We start from the raw sequence: 20,736 nt of genomic DNA, 5'->3' as shown, positions 1-20,736 counted from the left end.
CTAGTTTTTAGTCCAGCACTTTAGGCACTATACCAGACTGGCTTTCTAGTTAACATATGTTAATACCTGGTATAGAAAAGTAATAATTTGGATGGAAGGTAATGATTACTTTGAATAAGAGAGGCTTCTATTCATAGCATTATTTTGTACAAATTATAATTTTGGAGTACATAAACTGACTGTTGGCAGAACATGGTACTGTATACCATGACTTGTTTAACCAAGCTGATTTAATATGCTACACACATGCAAGCAAGATTATAATGACTAAGTTTACACAAGGTGCCTGAATCACAGCCAAGAAATCCCTGATTGATTTAGTATGTTACATGAACCAAGATTCCATAGGCAATTTACTATTAATATTGGTCCTAAACTTTGAAACAAATAAAGACTGGAATGTACAGTATTACCCAATTCCTTATCATTCTTGACTTTATCATTTTTTAGTCTTTGTGTAATTTTATGGCTGATCATTCTGATAATTCCTGCAGTCTGGAGAGCTCAAAAGTGCTGCATTCTAAGCCATTTACTTTCAGGTGAATGATTGTGAGCATACCAAGAATCCAACTAGCTCATTTTCTGCTACATACTGTAATAAAAGAACAAGAAAAGCCAGATCTTTGAAATTGCCAGAAACATTCGTACCAAAATTGCAAAAACTTGGACTTTGGTAATTCAAGTATAACATTAAGCTTGCTTTATTAAAGTTAAAAAAAACACATGTTATATTTAGCAAGAGACCTTTGATCCGGCAGGATAACTTTACTGAGACATAGGATTACAAAGTTAACTTTAATAATTAAGGATGTCATTATTTAGAACTAGCAGATCTGGGTGGCCAAGATTCGGATAATCATTAAGTTAATAGTGAAGGTTTCATTTCTCCCGTCCAGTTGTGTGAGCTGCTACTTGTTAAGTGAAGCTGGCTTTCCCCATTGACTTCGCTTGTCAGAAGTTTGCAAAAAGGGGATCACACGACTCAGAGCCACCGCAACCGTCAGAAATATTAGTTGCATTTCGACCACGTGACCACGGGAACGCTGCAACGGTTGTTAAGTGTGAAGCATGATCATAAGTCACGTTTTTCAGTGACCTTCACTAAACGAACTGTTGTAGGTGGAGGGCTACCTCTTAGATGGGAAAATGAACTTTTTACCACCTAGTGGCCGTCCCGATGATTGCAGCTATATTGTACCAGCTCTCGGTGTTGTTAGTACAAATACAAAAAGCAAAACGTGAACAACGTAACTATGACGTCAGCAAAAGAAGGCGTTTCTCTCCGCCGGGCGCTCTTCCATCTCTCCCCGAACAAGCGCCTTCCTCTGCATAGGAGCCTTCTGCGACCACGCCCACATCGTGCCGCAGACAACAGGGATTGGTGGACAGGGTCTCGGGGATTTGCAAAAGTAGGCGAGTCTATTTAAAGCCTGTTTTTGGCGCCCCTTGCTTTTCTGTGCCCATCTAGGCGGCTGCCTTTTTCTCCTCCTTCTTTTGTACTGTAAAAAAGCACCAGCATGTCCGAAAAGCTGCCCTACAAAGTTGGTAAGTAGTTCATTCTCCTATTCTTTCTTCTTCGTGCCACAAGCGGTCCCCATACGAGGCCTGATAGAGGCGGTTCTGTTTCCTTTCTGAACACAGTACAGAGGTTTATTGCAATTTTTTTTAAAAAAAAGCAATAGTCAAAAGGGCTCGGGTTTTTCTTGGAAATATTTAACACAGAAACATGTGATGCCTTTTTTTTTTCTGTGCCTTAGGCTCTTTTTAAAACTGAAAGAGGAGATGTTTTCTACACCTAAATGGATCTTGAAAGGGGGATACATCATTCTTTCTTCCAGGGGAGGATTTAATATGCAACCGATTGATTGTCTTTAACTGAAAATCGACCTGAAAATTAAAGGGGTGATTCTCGCTAAGTGCTGCTTGTATAATGTTGGAAGGCTTGTGGGTTTTTTTCCCCCCTGTAGTCAAAATGGAATTCAGATTGACTACTAGTTCGTTTTCTATGCGATATCTGAGCAAACGCCATGTGGCTCTGAAGGGAAAAGAGGCTTTGGGGAAGTGTAGTTCTTCTGACTGCTCTCCCGCAGGAAGATGCTCGAGTCTTGCAATTGAAATTACTACATTTCCCGTCATGCTTCTGGGGACCATGCTGTCAAGGAACCGCTGCCCTCTGGCTGCTAAATCCATTCACCATGTGTAGTAATTATATCTACAAAAGAAAAGGCTGTTACTTGAAATTCAATCCGGAATAAGAAATACCTTTTTTAAAAGGCACACTTTTTCTCCAGCTGCCTAGAATCAAGACTTGTTAACTTTTCACATGCTAAAAGAATTGTGTTTATAATAGAAGCCTTTGTGGAGGGGTGTAAGATAGAGGTTCTACTTACAAATGTTGGAATCACAGCTTTTTTTCATTATTGCAATATTCTTATTTTGCTGAATTTGGACCCTCTTCTGTGGACCTTAAACACTGCATAGACAATGTAAGAATACCTTAATGAAATAATTGGAGATTTGCCATTCCTTTAGGGGATCAGAATTAAAGTGCAATTGTGTAAACACTGGACAATGTGAGAAAATCTTAAAGCCAGCTCCACCAATGTATTGAACTGTAGCTTCCATAAGGTCCAGTCTTTGGTCATTTACAACCTTTGAACAATCCACTAAATAATACCATTGTTTGATAAAACTACTCTAACCTTCTGTGTCTGAGAGCATACAAATCAGTGTTGTCAATTCCAAAAGGTTATTTTGTATAGGAAGATCCTGATATTTCCTAACGCAATTTAGATATCTTAATAAAAGAGGCAACTCTGTTCATTGTGTAAAACTCTTCTTTCTGTCTTGCTTCTTTCCTTTCAACAGATAACCTCTCTGAAGTCAGACGTGTATGTACACGCAATCACCTAAGTTTTGTTCTAGGGTAAAGTTGACTAAAGTCAATTATTTATTAGATGCTTTGCATAAGCATTTTTTTTTTTTGCTTCTCTGTTATTTCAACATTTTTATATGCTTTGCCTGGAGCAATATCTGTTTCTTTTCTTGGGTTTCTTTTCAGTTAAATATCTACGATTTCACTGAATACAGTCTCCAGTCTTAGGGTATTTGTTTTCTCCTTTGTGTTTGAATCCCCCAAATGTTCACCATTAGAAGTCATTTAATGGCAAAGTGCAGCAGATGCAGAATAACATAACAGTTGAAAGGGACCTTGGAGGTCTTCTAGTCCAACCCCCTGCTCAAAGCAGGAGACCTTATACCATTTTAGACAAATGGCTGTCAAGTCTCTTTTTAAAAGCCTTCAGTGATGGAGCACCTACAACATCTGAAAGCAAACCATTCCATTGGCTTATGGTTCCTCACTGTCATGAAATTTCTCCTTAATTCTAGGTTGCTTCTCTCCTTAATCTGCCTTCTGGTGCTTTGGAAAAATAGCTTGACGTCCCTTAAATATTGAAACACTACTTTTTTTTTTAATTTGATTTATATGCCGCCCTTCTCCGGAGACTCAGGGCGGCTTACAATGCATTAAGCAATAGCCTTCATACTTTTGTATATTATTATACAAAGTCAGCTTATTGCCCCCACAATCTGGGTCCTCATTTTACCTACCTTAGAAAGGATGGAAGGCTGAGTCAACCTTGACCCTGGTGAGATTTGAATTTGCAGTAATTGCAGGCATCTGATATTAATAACTGCTTTATCATGTTACCCTAGTCCTTTACTTCTCTAAATTAAACATACCAACATTATTTAGGTTAATGGATATTAGTGCAGCTTGTAAGAGGATAACAAAAATGTAACATTACCAACTGCTGTTATAGAGTTTTATTTTTTAAAGAAAACTGCAAGTGGGATTAAATAAGGAGTAAAAATGGATTTGAAGGTAGGTCATTCTGAGATTGCAGTCCTGTATGTCAGCTGTTCTTGCTCATCCTCTTTCCAAGACTTATTCCAGTGTTTCTCAACTATGGCAACTTTAAATTATAATCTTATAACTACCAGAATTCTCCAGCCTACATTGTATTTTCTTGGTATTTGACTATTGTTGCTCCTTCTTTGTTTAGATTTTTATCCCACCATTTTCAGATAATTCAAACATCAATACGCCTTCAATTTCCCCCAATCTTGTGGTGATTTGAGCTGAGGGTGTCTGGCCCAAAGTCACCCAGCCAGTTTTTCATACCTAAAGTGCAATTAGATTTCACTGTCTACTAGTTTCTGAGTCAACATTTTAACCGCTGGTGTAGTAGTATACAAAACTTTTAGAATCCTCTTTATAATTTTATTTTTGCTAAGTCTAAGTAAACTGATGGCTTCTCATGAATGTTCTTTTCATCAGGATATTAAAGTGATTTGCTGCTCTCATAATCCTAGTAATCTAGAAATACTGCCATGAAGCAGGAGGATGGGAGAAAAAAAATCTTTGCACATTTCCATTGCTTTTGTTATAATGCTTCTATCTGGGTAAGCATAGAAGCTTAGGAATTCATAAAATCAGCTTTTGAGCAGTGGTACTTTTAGGGAAAAATGCATTGAGATGCATATCCCTGTAATTGCTGAGTCTGGACACATATTTATCAAGGCCAATATTGTTTTTTTATAAAGGATAGGCAGCTGTTTGTAATCAATGTCACTGCTTTCTGAAGACTGACAGTTTATCTTTTGAAGATGGAGTTATTTCTGTAGAAAGAAGTTTCTTAACAAAAATAGTTGATCTAACATAGACCCAATTGCTGTCCAGTCATAACATTTGATAAATGACAGTTGTATAGCGTTTGTATGGGGAATTCCCCTCTAGTTTTTGAAAGGCTGATGAGTGACCCTAGTATTTTTTTTTAACTCAACTACTTCATGAAATACTTGCACATTGATAGTTATTCAAGAGGACTTACATTCAGAGACTTTAAATTCTTTGAAGATTATAATTCCTTCTTGTCAATTTTTTTCCATTCAATTGTGTCTGATTTTCTGATACTGTCTGGACAAGACCCTCTCCAGTTCACTTGGCAAGGTTTTTCAGAAGTGTTTTGCCATTGCCTCCTTCCTAGGGCTGAGAGGGATTGACTGGCCCTAGGTAATTCAGCTTCCTTTGTGACTAAGGCAAAACTACAGTTCCCTGGTTTCTAACTTGGTGCCTATTACGTCAAATTGATACTCTTGTCAATAGTGCTTGTTATAAATATTAAACTAACGAATGTTTTTAGTTTAGCACATGAGACTCTGGTTTCCTTTCTTAACATTTTATTCTGGAAGTTTGGAGAAGGCCGGAACATAATATTATGAATGCTATATTTAAATTTCTGTTATTTCCTTAATCGGCAGCTGACATCAGCCTTGCTGAATGGGGACGCAAGGCTCTGAACATTGCTGAAAATGAGATGCCAGGGCTGATGAAGATGCGTGAGATGTACAGCCCCACAAAACCACTGAAAGGAGCTCGAATTTCTGGTTGCTTACACATGACCGTGCAGACTGCAGTTCTTATTGAGACTCTGACAGCTCTGGGGGCAGAGGTAAGGCTGCAGTTGGGTTAAGTTGCACTCACCTGGATGGTTCTGATGTATTTGAATGATACCAGATGGTCCATGTACAAGCTAATACTGTCAATTGATAGAGGCAGTTAAAAATACAGTATTCGGAAAGCTTAATTGATTACTTATATTTATCTCAAAGCCAGAGGTCCCTGGGCAGTGGCCCACTACTGGGCCTTGAGCCTTTTAGAACCAGGCCGCAGAAGTGGCGGGCGAGCGTGCATGCATTTCCACTTGCAGTGGGCAAGTGCATGTGCTCCATTTGTGCGAGTAGTGGGTGCACGTGCCCACCACTCATGCAAATGGAGCTGTGTGTGCACTCTTGCCCGCCACATGTGTGGAACCATCCCTTCTCTCCCCCTTCCCGCTAGTCCGCAAAGCCAAAAAGGTTGGGAACTCTGCTCAAAGTTATGGACTATTTCTACCAGCCAAATTAAAAATTTTACTACATGATACTTATAGTTTACATTGCGTCTTTCCGTTTTAATCTTTTAAAGAGGCTACAGTTACAGTGTGTTTATACGAACCTAGTCATTGTGGCTTGTAAATAATAGATTTTGGCATACCATGTTGTGCAAACTCAATTAAGTTTTATTCTCTATTTATTTATTTATTTATTTATTTATTTATTTATTTTATTTGTTTCCATTTCTATACCGCCCTTCTCCAAATATGACTCAGGGCGGTGAACAGCCAAGTAAAAAACAGAGCATACAAAATTTAAAAACAGTATTAAAATAATTAAATATTTTGGCCGTAAATTAAAACAACCCAATTTAAAATCAATTTAAAATTTAACTCAAGCCAGCCCAGCTAGTTGAAATAAATAGGTTTTCAGGGCCCGACGAAAAATCCGGAGGTCTGTTATTGTACGTAACTCTGGGGGAAGGTTGTTCCAGAGGGTGGGCGCCGTCACAGAGAAGGCTCTCCCTCTGGGGGTCGCCAGCCGACATTGTCTGGCGGACGGCACCCTGAGGACGCCCACTCTGTGCGAGCGTACTGGCCGGTGGGAGGCTATTGGTGGCGGAAGGCGGTCTCGTAAGTACCCCGGCCCTAAACCATGGAGCGCTTTAAAGGTGGTCACCAACACCTTGAAGCGCACCCGGAAGACCACCGGGAGCCAGTGCAGCTCGCGCAGGAGAGGTGTCACATGGGAGCGCCTCGTCCCCCCCATAATCCCCCGCGCGGCCGCGTTCTGGACCAGGGGGAGCCCCATGTAGAGAGCGTTGCAGTAGTCCAGGTGGGAAGTGACTAGTGCCTGAGTGACTGTGCGTAGAGAGTCCCGATCTAGAAAGGGGCGCAACTGGCGTATCAGGCGAACCTGATAAAAAGCCCCCCTGGCCACGGCCGTCAAATGATCTTCTAAAGACAGCCGTGCGTCCAGGAGGATGCCCAAGTTACGAGCCCTCTCCGTGGGGGCGAGTGCTTCACCCCCAATAGCCAGTGATGGCATCAGCTGGCTATATCGGGACGCTGGAAGCCACAGCCACTCGGTCTTGGAGGGGTTGAGTCGGAGCCTGTTTCTCCCCATCCAGGCCCGCACGGCCTCCAGGCTGGGACATCACTTCAAGGGCATCGTTGGGGTGGCCTGGGGTGGAGATGTACAGCTGGGTGTCATCAGCGTACTGATGGAACTCCACCCCAAAGCCACGGATGATCTCACCCAGCGGCTTTACATAAATGTTGAACAGAAGGGGCGAGAGGACCGACCCTTGTGGCACCCCACAAGCAAGGTGCCTCGGGGTCGACCGCTGCCCCCCTGTCAACACAGATTGCGACCGGTCAGAGAGGTAGGAGGAGAACCACCGCAGAACGGTGCCCCCCACCCCCAACCCCGCCAACCGGTGCAACATGATACCATGGTCGATGGTATCAAAAGCCGCTGAGAGGTCTAACAGGACCAGGATAGAGGAGCAACCTCTATCCCGAGCCCTCCAGAGATCATCCACCAACGCGACCAATGCCGTTTCCGTGCTGTGCCCAGGCCGGAAGCCGGACTGGAGCGGGTCTAGATAGACAGCTTCATCCAGGTACCGGGGAAGCTGTTGCGCTACCACACTCTCAACAACCTTCGCAACGAAGCGAAGGTTGGAGACTGGACGATAGTTAGCCAAAACAGCCGGATCCAGAGAGGGCTTCTTGAGGAGGGGCCTCACAACGCTTCTTTCAAAGCAGCCGCCAGGACCCCCTCACTCAAAGAAGCGTTAACAATCTTCTGGAGCCAGTCTCGTGTCAGTACCAACCAGGAGGGACACGGGTCCAATAAACATGTCGTGTTCAGCCGTCCCAGGACCCTGTCCATGTCCTCGGGAGCCACAGGATCGAACTCCCCCCAGATAACACTCTCAAGACCTGCCTCAGTCATCCCGTCCGGACATACCCAGTCAGAGGCCAGCCCTTCCCGAATCTGAGCGATTTTGTCATACAGATACTGCACAAAGTCCTCAGCTCGGCCCTGTAAGGGGTCATCCCGCACCTCCAGATGGAGGAGGGAGCGGGTCACCCTAAACAGGGTGGCCGGGCGATTATCTGATGACACGATAAGAGCGGCAAAATAGCTAGATTTCGCCGCTTTTATCGCCACTAGGTAGGTCTTAATATGAGACCCTACCAGTGTTCGGTCGGATTCGGAGCGGCTGGTCCTCCAACTACTCTCCAGGCGTCTTTTCCGGCGCTTCATCTCCCTGAGCTCCTCGGAGAACCAAGGAGCTAGGTGAGTTCGGTGCCGGGTCAGAGGCCGCAAAGGCACGACACGGTCCAAAGCCCCGGCAGCCGCACTATCCCAGGCGGCCACCAGGTCCTCAGCCGAGTCATGAGCCAGAGTCTCAGGAAATGGCCCAAGCTCCATCTGAAACCTATCAGGGTCCATCAGGCGCCTGGGGCGGAACCACCTGGTCGGTCCCGCCTCCCTGCGGCGGGGTGCAGCGGTTAGAAAGTCCAGTCGAAGGAGCGAGTGGTCAGACCATGATAAGGGTTCGATGACTATATCCCCTGTATCAAGGCCACTCGACCACTGACCAGAGACAAAAACTAAGTCCAGAGTGTGTCCACCCGTGTGAGTAGGGTCATGAATTAACTGAGTAAGGTCCATGGCCGTCATGGAAGCCATGAACTCTCGAGCCACCTCAGACGTTTCGCCGACAGATGGCAGGTTGAAATCCCCCTAAAGCATGGTTGATAAAATTATGGCTTAGTGCTGCCATGATGTACTACTGGTGGCTGTAGATGGCACAAAGGTAGCTCTGCTTCAATTTTTGTATTCTGGCACTGATGAAAAGGATTAGGGCCACATGTTATAGTGTGATTTGTTTGTGTTTGTACACCCAGTAGTTGTGACTTAATATAGTGCATGGACCCAGACTGTTATTTGTTCAACTAAAAATGTGATTGAAATACTGATCCCTTGCACACAAATTAGTTGTACATAAACCTCCTTAATCCTGGGTTGATACGGCTCAGTTTTGCAAAGCTTTGTTGAATAAGAGCAATGGGTTGGGGGTTTTTTTGTGCCAAACTATAAAGCTGAAATGAGTTTGCGCAGCAGAACCGAAGAAACAATGGCATTGTTTAAAACCGTGTCTGACCTAGCTGCAAACTAGCCAACTATAAAGTTTCCTTACAATGTAATGATTAAATTGATACGAAAAAAAAGGTATCAAGAATTTTGACTGAAGCTAAAATAAGAAACCTAGGTAAACGGTCATTTCAAAATCCATTTACATTCTGATTTTCAGTTACTGAGTTTTGGAAAGCTTTTAGTTTAACCAGGTACAAAGTTTTGAACTCTGACTCAGCTTTCACTGGGAAATAATTGATTTCCTGATTTTTCAAACTGCCTTTAAAGCATTCCTCGTAACCAAAGTCAAATTCTGTGAAAGTAGTAAGCTTTAGGGATTGCTTCATTAACTCTATATAGTTATTGAATATAGTGCTGATGGCATTTTGAATTATTTTTCAGGTCCAGTGGTCCAGTTGCAATATTTTTTCCACACAAGATCATGCTGCTTCAGCTATTGCCAAAACTGGAATTCCTGGTAATGTTCTGCATTGTTAACAGTTATGACCTTTTTTAGTCCTGTGGGTATAAAGTAAAGTCAGGGGGAACAGGAAAAAATGTTGGGGGTTCCTAGAAAGATGGTTACACCAACTGAATGTGTGCTATCCTTTTTTCCTAGTGGAAAAAAAAAAAACCACTAGAATGTTGCTTTATCATTAAAAAAAATTAAATGAAAATAAAAATCCGGAAGGGCAGGATGAAAATAATATAGGTACTATAGCAGAATCAGAAAACTTTTGATCTTGAAACTAGCAGATATGTGATCTTGAAGATTTTATACTACTGGATTCAATGGATTGAATATTTTGAAAAAGGGTTACATTTCTGTTTCAAAAGATTGGATTCAGTATAATGAGTTTTCTCACTTCTAAGTGATCTCAGTGCAAAGAGCACACCTATTGTTTTTTCTCAGAAGTGCTTAGGTGATATGGCTTTTTACACATTAGTGAATCTTAAGTACAGTGAAGTGTGTTTTCACAATATTTAAGAATATATTGGACTTTGAAAATTTAGATTTCTCATTTGTCACAATATAATTTCTTTGCAAACTGTGGTGCTTGATAGAGTAATATTTATGAGAAATGAAATTTGATAGCTTCTAATCAGTGGTACAGCTGCTTTGCTTGTAATGTAGAGTAGCCGTGCCCATTTATTCAAGACAAAGAGATGCCTCTGAAATCTGCACAGTCTTAGGATGTGGCTTAGTTTTGCAGTAACATGGGATGATAGATCTGACAATTAAACTGTTTGAAATTTAACATATTAACTATTTTTGCATCTGTGATGAAAAGCAAAACGTTCTCTTTTTATTGTCTTAATCCTGACTAACATAAATAGACCTAAAGCCCCACTTGCTGGCTTGGATTTAGCTTGTTAAGGATATATAGCAAAGGCTATGGAAGAGTATCCTTTGTGATTATCCTTATCCTTAATAAGTATGCATAAGGAATGCATAGGGAATAAGTCTGCATGATTTACATAGGGAATAATGTCTTGGAATTAAAGAAAGTTAAAGAAAAAATAGAAATCGAGCAAAACACAAATGAGTGAACAATATATTCTTACTTGCACCATCATCTGCAAAATAATAATACACAATTTGTAGCTTGTCCAATTCTCAATTGCTCTGAACAACTCACACCTATTAAAGGGTTAGTGATCATTCTGAAATAGATGTTTCTGGAATAGATGGAAGACAGGTTCACTTTTAACTGTGAACCAACCGCTTTGGCTTATGTTACTGTAAGATGGTTATCAGGCCCTTTACAGCTCAGACATATTCTTGGAAGTAAAGATAACACTGGAAAAAGGCTCTTCATAATTCATTTACAAGCAAAATCATGGAACCAATGGGACCCCAAGTTCATCCTTAAAACATTTAGAAAGCAATTATGTTTGTTGCAGAAGCCTTAACATAGTTAACTCCTCTGGAGGATACACTGACATGTATGTTAAAAGGATGAATACATTGATTAGCTATTGGATTGGAGGAAGGGAATTGAAAATTGTGGGATTTTGATAGTCCTTTATTTAAAAAAAACCCTGTTAAGTATATATTGGCTTGAGAGCAAGGAAACTTGCTCACAAATATATTTTTCCCAAAATCTGTGGATGTTCCCCAGCCAGACCTTGCTGACAATTCTGGTACTTTTAACATCTGAAGAGTAACCAGTTTGAAGAAGGCTGATCTAGCCATTAATTTTTACTTTGAGTTAAATAAAGCTAAGTTACTCTGTAAATGTGTTCTTGCCTTTTCACAAATATCTTTGTAGTATTTACATTTAGACTGTACTTTTTTTACTGCCTTTCTCAACTAAAAGGCTTTTAGGTCAGTGTGTTAGATCTGTGAGAAACTGATGAGCGCTGATGATAATCTTAATGGGAAAATTAGTTTTCTACACAGAGAATATTCTTTATTGTCTCAAGGAAAAATATTACATTAGGACTTCCTGTCATTACGCTCTCAAACTTCACTCAATTGGTTATAAAAGCACTGCTGAGAAATTATAAGCCATATGGTTTATGTTTGATTTGGGTCTAGTGTATGCCTGGAAAGGAGAAACGGATGAAGAATATATATGGTGTATTGAACAGACCCTCTACTTCAAGGATGGACAACCTCTGAACATGATTCTTGATGATGGTGGAGATCTCACCAGCTTGGTTCATACCAAATATCCTCAACTCCTGAAAGGTAATAGTCTTCCAAAATGCTTTTCTAATATATTGTACATTCAAAGTCACTGGGGAAATAATTGTTTCATTTTTAAAAGGATGGCTGTGTGGGTAGGCAAAACTCAAAGTCACTCAAAACACTACATTTTACTTGTAAGGCAAGAAACGTCCACAAAGTATGTTGTAAGCCCCAATTGAGTTAGCATATAGTAAGATGCTAAAACAAGACAGACACAGACTTCAGCGGATAGTTAGAACTGCAGAAAAAAACAATTGCTACCAACCTGCCTTCCATTGAGGACCTGTGTACTGCATGAGTCAAAAAGAGGGCTGTGAAAATATCTACAGACCCCTCACATCCTGGACATAAATTGTTTCAACTTCTGCCCTCAAAACAACACTATAGGGCTCTGCACACCAGAACAACAAGACACAAGGACAGTTTTTTCCCGAATGCCATCATTCTGCTTAACAACTAATTCCCACAACACTTTCAAATTAACTACCAAGACTGTATTACTATTCTTCTCATCGTTACTAGTACTTATCTCTTCCCACTTATGGCTATATCCATGTTTTTATCTTTAAAACTTATATTGTTTTTATTGTTTCCTAGTATGATTTGATTGTTTATTATGACTATCACTAAGTGTTGTATCTTATGATTCGTGATGAATATGTTTTCTTTTTTCTTTTTTTGTATACTGAGAGCATATGCACCAAAGACAAATTCCTTGTTTGTCCAATCACACTTGGCCAATAAAAGCCTATTCTATTCTATTCTATTCTATTCTATTCTATTCTATTCTATTCTATTCTATTCTACTCTACTCTACTCTACTCTACTCTACTCTACTCAAGGAGGATTTATTTGCATTAACCTTTCCCCCAGGAAACCTTTCCCCCATTCCTCCAGAATATGCTAGGTCCTTTCAGCGCCAGTCTTTGATGTTGCCAAATGCTCTGCAACCTTTAGTAATACAGAATACCCATTTTAGATATAAAGATTGGTTTTAACTCCTTTCCCAAGTGACCCCTTATTCTCGCTTAATGCACAATGGAAGGCATCAGGTTACCCAGCCGTGATTACCCCTCATATGAGGAAAACATTGTACAGTTTGGGGTATTATGGATATATGCTTCTGTGTCGGGCATCCCTGTAATACTTTAAATTAACAAAGAATTATAAAAATAATTGAAATAAAAATCCCTCCTTTGGTAAATATCTGAATTTGCCCGAGAAGCTTGATAAACCTACTTAAGTATTTATACTCTAGAAGTGAGATGGACATTTTACATTTTGTGGCCTTGTAAAATTATTAAGATTGTTCCATTTTAAAAAAAAATCTGACCTATATGGTAGTATAGTTAGGATGAAAACAGAATGATCACAGGTGGGTAAAAAAGCAGTGGGAACAGGAATAATTTCCAATTTCCTGCTGGCTTTCTCATTGAGTTTCCTGCTGGAAACTTGGCAGGGAGCATCAGAAATCTTCCCAGCCCAGCCCAGCAGGCAAGTAAGTAGCTGCTGCTGGGTAGAGGAGGGAGTGAGGGATTTTGAGACTGGCTGGGAAACTCATATTGAAACCCCATGAGAACTGAAGAAGCTTCTTGGAAGAGAAGTGAAATGTTTTCAAAGGGGGAAGAAAAAAACAAAGTCCAATTGCCTTTTAGAAAAAAACACCTTTGGAATAAACATGACCTGGATGATTGAGAATCTCCATAGACATTCTGTCTTGGTGAAAATTAAGACCATGTGATCGCAGAAGAAGCATTGAAACAGCTACAACTTACCCAAATTTCATTCCCGTGGGAATCATGGGTCCTGGATTTTGGACACATTTTGTAAGCTACCCATTTGGTTCAAAAATTGTTGCTCTGTGATGCAATATTTCACCTGTTAAAAATCCTGACAATGAGAAGTTTTGTAGAACTTTTTTGTATTAATATAGAACTTTTTTGTATTAATGTAGTAATGCCAGATGACTCTAATTAGAAAAAATGTCATATATTTATTGCTTATAGACTGAATATGTTCCACAACAAATATACAATGTGTTCTGCCCCAGCTACGGACCCCAAAGAACGCAGCACACACAAAGTCTGTTCAAACCTTAGTTTACTGAATAAACCAGTCTTTTACAACAACGGGTGTTAATTAATTGCATTAACAGCCGCCAAGAATTCAAAGAATAATAACTGAAAACTTACTATGGTTAGCAGAATGCCCAAAAGCAATTTGCAGGAAGCTGATAAGATAAGGAAGACAAGATACGAAGGTATGTGAACTAAGTTGTTCCCTGCAAATTGCTTCAGTCGGTGTTCCTCCTTAAATAGGCTAAGGGAGTGGCCAATTAGCCCCAAGCCTTACTCTTGAGGAGACCTCCTCCTGAGGAGCCACTCCTGCCTTTTGGCAGGTCTGTGCGCCCGTGCTTCGAGAAGAGGCTCCTCCTCTTCGTCTTCTTCACTTAAGGGAGCTTCTGGAGGTTCTGAAGGCCCTGGCTGAATCCCCGCTTCTGGCACCATATCTTCTCCAGCCTCCTCATTGTCTGACTCGAGTGCCAGCTGCACAGGCTGCTGGCGCAGCACCACACCAGCCTCCTCGCTGTCTGGCTACTAGCTACACAGGCTGCATACGGGCCACAACACAATGAACTTTGCAACAAATTACAATGAACTTTTTGGAAAGTAGCCAGACCAAAAAAAATCAATACTATTCTTTTGATTTTGAGAAAAATGTTTTCTTTTGAAGATCATGAAAGTTTTCCCCCATTTTTTCAATCCTCTAAATATTAAATTGTTCAGGAATGTCCCAGGTTTTGTTGTCACAAATTACATGGTAAAATGGAAGATTCAAGGAAAGACATGTTACTATGATATTTTCCTAGTCTAGATTAGGAATTTAAATACAATAAATAAAACAGCAATAAAACCTTGGGATTTGAGGAGGAGCATTTTGAACTCATGGCTGCCAAAATAATGTTTTTTTCCCTAAAAAATAAATTGTTCAAAAGGATGTCCACTTCTGTGATAGCACAATACAGTTCAGTCTCGTCATGTTTTACTGTTTGAAAGGCACTGATTTAAGTAGTTAATGCAGTATTTCTGGCAACCAGAAAGTCTGGCTTCCTGTTCATATCTTCCCTATTTGTTTTTTTTTAAGCTTTGCATTCAGTTTTTCCAATAAACAAACGGCATTCAAGACGATTAATATAAAACAGTAAAGTAATTAATCCCACAAATGAAAATCTTATACAGAGGATTAGAAATCTTCTTTAGGTAAGCAACTAAAGCTTGCTTACACATCAAAACCAGTAGTGGGTTTCAAATCCTGGTTTGTTGTTGGGAGGGTGCAGGCGTGGGTGCTCGCTTCACGAGTACACGGTGCTTCTGCGCATGCACACAGCGTTTTTGATGACGTCTGAGTGGGTGGGCGGAGCCTTCCGCCACCACCGCTACCGATTCGCCCACCACTTATCAAAATAAAATACCTAAATAAAAATGAGAAAGATAAGTGAGAAAGATAAAATAATCTTTCCAGTGAGAAAGATAAAATAATCAGTGCTTTTGGTTCTTACATAATTTACCAACCTGTTTCACAGAATGTAAAATATAACACACCCACACCCGCACCCCAATTTAGAAAATTCAAATCAATTATTAGGGGTAGATTGTTTTGGTTTTCTTTTGTGAAGAAAAATGACTTGGATGAGGGCTCATCTTCTTAGCATACCTAGATGTGATGGTAGGTTTAAGTTCAAGAATGGTATCTGTGTGCGTGGCATGGCAGAATCAGAGCCATATAGACTGTATTAATTTCTCTTAACTGAATTTTGAAGGCATGTAGAAATAGTTTAATATCAAAATGCTTTTATCCCCTCAATAAATAGGTATTCACTTATAGCAGTGTTTCTCAACCTTGGTAGCTTGAAGATGGGTGGACTTCAACTCCCAGAATCCCCCAGCCAGCGCTGCTGGCTGGGGGATTCTAGGAGTTGAAGTCCACCCATCTTCAAGCTACCAAGGTTGAGAAACACTGACTTATAGCTTTGAAACTATGCCTGTCAAGAACTTGTCTTTCAGGATCAGAACTCAGGTCTTTATCATCAACAGATAGTCCTTGACTTATGACTATAATTGAGCTCAAGAGTTATTGTTGAAAATTGTGATCATTAAGCTGGTTATCCCTGGTTTTATGGCCCTTTTTGAAGTGGTTGTTAAGCAAACACCGCCACTTTTAAATAAATTCATTTTATCCAGTGGGCTGTTTTTACAAGTAACTGGAAGTAAACATTGGGAACAGGCCAAATCATTCATGGTCCTGTAACTGTGGGACACTGCAAATAGGCGAACTGGTTGCCAAACACCCAAAATGAGATCTCGTGACCAGAGGAGGATACAACCAACATAACTTCAAAATCAAGTTATAAGTAGCTTTTGGGAGTGTCCATTGTAACTTTGATCATTAAGCAACCAGTCGAAAGTCAAGGACTACCTACAGTCTAGCATAGTACAAATCCATACTGTGGCAATCCACATAATTAGCAAACTGCCTATAGTAATGTATTGCAGTTAATAAAGATGGCAAATGGAAAAAAAGTTCCTAAAGATAAAAACCACAAATATTGGAAAAACAAAAACCAGCATTAATCTACAAATTTGAGCAAGGCTGTTTTTCAATGCAGTAGTGAAACTGAAACCTGCAAGTTAAGCCTCTAATGTCCTCTATTTTTAACAGCAGACAAGGATAAGGAAACAGACCAAAATCTTCCAACATTGGTTCTTTTAGAGGCAATAATACTGCTGGTTTAACAGGTCCATCAATATTACACAAGCATTATTCTACATTATATAATTACTTTCCAGGCTCGTGTATCTTTGGACATTTTGTAATCGTTTAAGCAAAAATGGGAGCAATTGTTCAGGGTCAGTGCTGCCCTTGACTTTTTAGAGATATAGAAGGGGCTACACAAAATAGGCAGGTTCAAGAGTAACTGAAGTTAAATTACACTTAATTAAACTTAAAATGCAATTAATATGGTCTCATATATACTATATATAGTTATATGCTATAACTATGTTATATATGTATATATGTCAGGGGTGCTATTCAGCAGATTCTGACAGGTTCTGGAGAAGCGGTAGCGGAAATTTTGAGCAGTTTGGAGAACCGGCAAATACCACCTCTGGCTGGCACCAGAGTGGGGTGGGAATGAAGATTTTGCAGTATCCTTCCTCTGCCACGGCCACCAAGCCACGCTCACCAAGCCACACAACACCCACCAAGCCACACCCACAGAACCGGGTAAAAAAATTTGGATTTCACCACTGATATATGTATGTATTTGAAAGAAACCAAAATTGTAGAAGTATAGAAGCTTTCGTGGCCATGGGAGAGGGTACAATTACTAGTAGATAGCTTACTGTAAGTATTTCTTAAGCTGTAATAATAGGTTATAATTTTTTACATAATTTTTTAAAATAAAATTGCAGATGCAACAGTGAATCATTAAATCCATGTACTAAAAGTAAAAGGGAGACTAATTGATCATTGAGATATAAAGTTATGTAAATAAGGTTTTGTCAAAAGCCCACTAGAGGGAGGCCTTGCATTTTCTAAGCTAGTCTATCAAGCTATTGTCCTAGTCATTCTTTCTTTACATTAACAAACAATATACTGCAAAGTCTATTTTTACTCATCAGCTATATTTCAGGAGAGATACAGGGTAGAATTGTCCTTTGTACATCCAGAAGTGATTAGTGTTCAACTTTTTTTCTCTTTTCATTTTTCTAATGCTAAGATGTGCAAATGAGGATATTCTTGGTTCTTGGTACTTGGCCTCATTCTTCTAAAAATTTACAATTTGCATCCAATGTGAGGTATTTATTATCTTTTTTTCTACTGCTTCCCCACGATCCAAATATTTGTACTGAATGTGATACTACCAAATGTATTTAATGGTTGGAAGTGATATCATGATATTTAATTATCAGCATTCTCATACAAAATTTGTCTCCTTGAAAATGCAGTCTATTTAGAATAGAATAGAATAGAATAGAATAGAATAGAATAGAATAGAATAGAATAGAATAGAATAGAATAGAATAGAATTCTTTATTGGCCAAGTGTGATTGGACACACAAGGTATTTGTCTTGGTGCATATGCTCTCGGAGTACATAAAAGAAAAGATACCTTCGTCAAGAATCATAAGGTACAACACTTAATGGTAGTCATAGGGTACAAATAAGCAATCAAGAAACAATATCAATATAAACCGTAAGGATACAGGCAACAAAATTACCGTCATAATCATAAGTGAAAGGAGATGGGTTGTGGGAACAATGAGAAGATTAACAGTAGTGCAGACTTAGTAAATAGTTTGACAGTATTGAGGGAATTATTTGTTTAGCAGAGTGATGGCATTTGGGAAAAAACTGTTCTTGTGTCTAGTTGTTCTGGTGTGCAGTGCTCTATAGCGTCGTTTTGAAGGTAGGAGTTGAAACGGTTTATGTCCAGGATGTGAAGGATCTATAAATATTTTCACAGCCCTCTTTTTGACTTCTGCAGGTCAAAAAGGTCCTCAATGGAAGGCAGGTTGGTAGCAATTGTTTTTTCTGCAGTTCTAATTATCCTTTGAAGTCTGTGTCTGTCTTGTTGGGTTGCAGAGCCAAACCAGGCAGTTATAGAAGTGCAGATGACAGACTCAATAATTCCTCTGTAGAATTGGATCAGCAGCTCCTTGGGCAGTTTGAGTTTTCTGAGTTGGCGCAGAAAGAACATTCTTTGTTGTGCTTTTTTGATGATGTTTTTGATTAAAACTAAAATTAAAATATTAAAATACTATATCAACAGGGCCATTGGTTATCAGTTAATATATGGCAGAAGAGAATATCATTATACAAGGCTATATAAGGCTGTTCACTTCTGTGAAACACTTTTTGATTGGTTTAAGAGCTAAATTTTATATTCTTATAGTACTTTTTTGTTCAATGAAAGGTATGTGTTAAGTTTTACTTACTACAATACACTCTCCCATAGGAAATCCAATGTCCATGGAATGTGAAACTAGAGGGACAAGCTAATGCTGACCACACCTTCTCAAAAATACACTTCCTTTACAACTATCTCTTTTATTACCTTGAAATAAAAGAGATAATTTAAAATGAAAGATAATTACTTTAGGAATATTCCAAAATCCTTTATAAAACAATTGTATTAGGTCAATTGCAATTATAGAATAATGTTCAAAATTTCAAGTTCAACAAAGTCGATAGCTAAATCTATATTTTCAATCTTGCGTGGAAATGGGAATAAATCAAAGTCATATAAACTGGGACCTATCAAATTACATGTAATTGATCAGCTCAGTAAGCTGGTTAGGCTGAGGAAACAACATTAATCTAATTTATAAAACATACAGTCCAGCTTAGCTTTTCTTGTTTCTTATTCCATCAATCTTTCAAAGAACCTGATGTAGTTTAAAACTGAGTTGGAACATCTGCATTCTGTTCCCAGGTTCCATCTAAGGTTACAGCATATATAATTGTGCTTAGTCAACTATTGTGAACTTTAGTTGAACTAATGAAGGATATTACTGTAGCATAGATAAAAAGCCAATATAACATCAGTATTCTATAGGCAGCCAGATGCTGATACTGTAGTCACATACTTCTTCCGGTGCATTCTTGAATATGAATTGACAAAGATTGATTTCTAATTTTATTTCAACAATATAATATGTTAAGGACACATTTAATGTTATCCTCAAAGCAGGGGTGGGTTCTAAATTTTTTTACTACCAGTTCTGTGGGCGTGGCTTATCTTGTGGGCGTGGCTTGGGAATGTAACTGGGTGGGCATGGCCAACTTTTTTTAAAAAAAACTTTTAAAAGCATTTTTTCTACAACCTTAAGAGGTTGCAGGAAAAAATCCTTTTAAAAGCCTCTGACGATCAGGCAACTCAGCTGGGATTGCCAGAAACTTTTAAAGGCATTTTTTTTCCCTACAACCTCTTCGGCCGAAGTGGTTGTAGAAAAAATGCTTTTAAAAGCTTCTGAGATCTCAGCTGAGCCGCGCGATCATCAGAGGCTTTTTTTTTACTTTTAAAAGCATTTTTTCAGCCGAAGAGGTTGTAGAAAAAATGCTTTAAAAAAAAAAAGCCTCTGATGAGGTGGGCGGGGTAAGCGAGCAGCGACCGGGCCAGGGACCGGTTCGGGGGTGTGGCCAGCCAATGTTATTACCAGTTCTCCGAACTACCACAAATTTTTACTACCGGTTCTTGTGAACCGGTGCAAACCAGGAGCAACCCACCGCTGCCTCAAAGAGAGATGCAGATACAAGAAAGTAAAACAATAAATGTTATTTGTTTCCTTCAGTGAGTCCAAATACCGTTCTCAGTTCTTGTTACTATAAAATATCCACTGCAGATGAAATTACAATAAAATAGCTAAAGTGAAGGGACATATTTATATTTCTAAAACCAAAAGGAAAATAAAAACCATGCCTCAATAGAAAACATATTTATTGCTTGCCTAATTAATGTTTGCAAAGCAGTTCTATCCATAACTGGTAGAAAGCTTTCTTCTTAAACAAAGCTTATAAATTTTCTTTCCTACTCTTCCCCACCCATAACAAGTAACTCTTGTACCCTGTATTAAATTTTATAATATAAAGTAAGTATGTATTTTTTCGAGCATGCAAGCCTTGTTGTACAGGTAGTCCTCAACTTACAACAGTTCATTTAGTGACTGTTTGAAATTACAACGGCACTGAAAAAAGGTGATTTATGACTGTTTTTCACACTGAATGACGATTGCAGCATCTCCATGGTCATGACCATGATCAAAATTCAGACACTTGGCAACTAACTCATATTTATGATGGTTGCAGTGTTCTGGGGTCATGTGATCACCTTTTGACAATCTTCTGGCAATCAAAGTCAATGGGGAAGGCAGATTCACTTAATAACT

At 39.4% G+C, this 20,736-nt stretch overlaps 1 protein-coding gene across 1 annotated transcript in view; it reads left to right on the top strand.

Annotated features, from left to right (window-relative positions):
• Positions 1–1,461: 1,461 nt before the first annotated feature.
• The window catches only part of AHCY (adenosylhomocysteinase), a 43,953-nt gene continuing 24,678 nt past the window's right edge, over positions 1,462–20,736 (top strand). The window contains exons 1-4 of the mRNA XM_070941670.1: positions 1,462–1,545; positions 5,326–5,516; positions 9,493–9,568; positions 11,633–11,785. Coding sequence (XP_070797771.1) covers positions 1,518–1,545; positions 5,326–5,516; positions 9,493–9,568; positions 11,633–11,785 — 448 coding nt within the window. The 5' untranslated portion in view covers positions 1,462–1,517. The remainder of the gene's footprint in view (positions 1,546–5,325; positions 5,517–9,492; positions 9,569–11,632; positions 11,786–20,736) is intronic.

This window comes from Pituophis catenifer, unplaced genomic scaffold, assembly GCF_029215685.1.
Source record: "Pituophis catenifer annectens isolate HBS135680 unplaced genomic scaffold, rPitCat1.0.hap2 SCAF_3, whole genome shotgun sequence".
Lineage (NCBI taxonomy): Eukaryota > Metazoa > Chordata > Lepidosauria > Squamata > Colubridae > Pituophis > Pituophis catenifer.
Note: the sequence above shows the minus strand (reverse complement) of the source record. Positions and strands in the feature narration are given on the sequence as shown.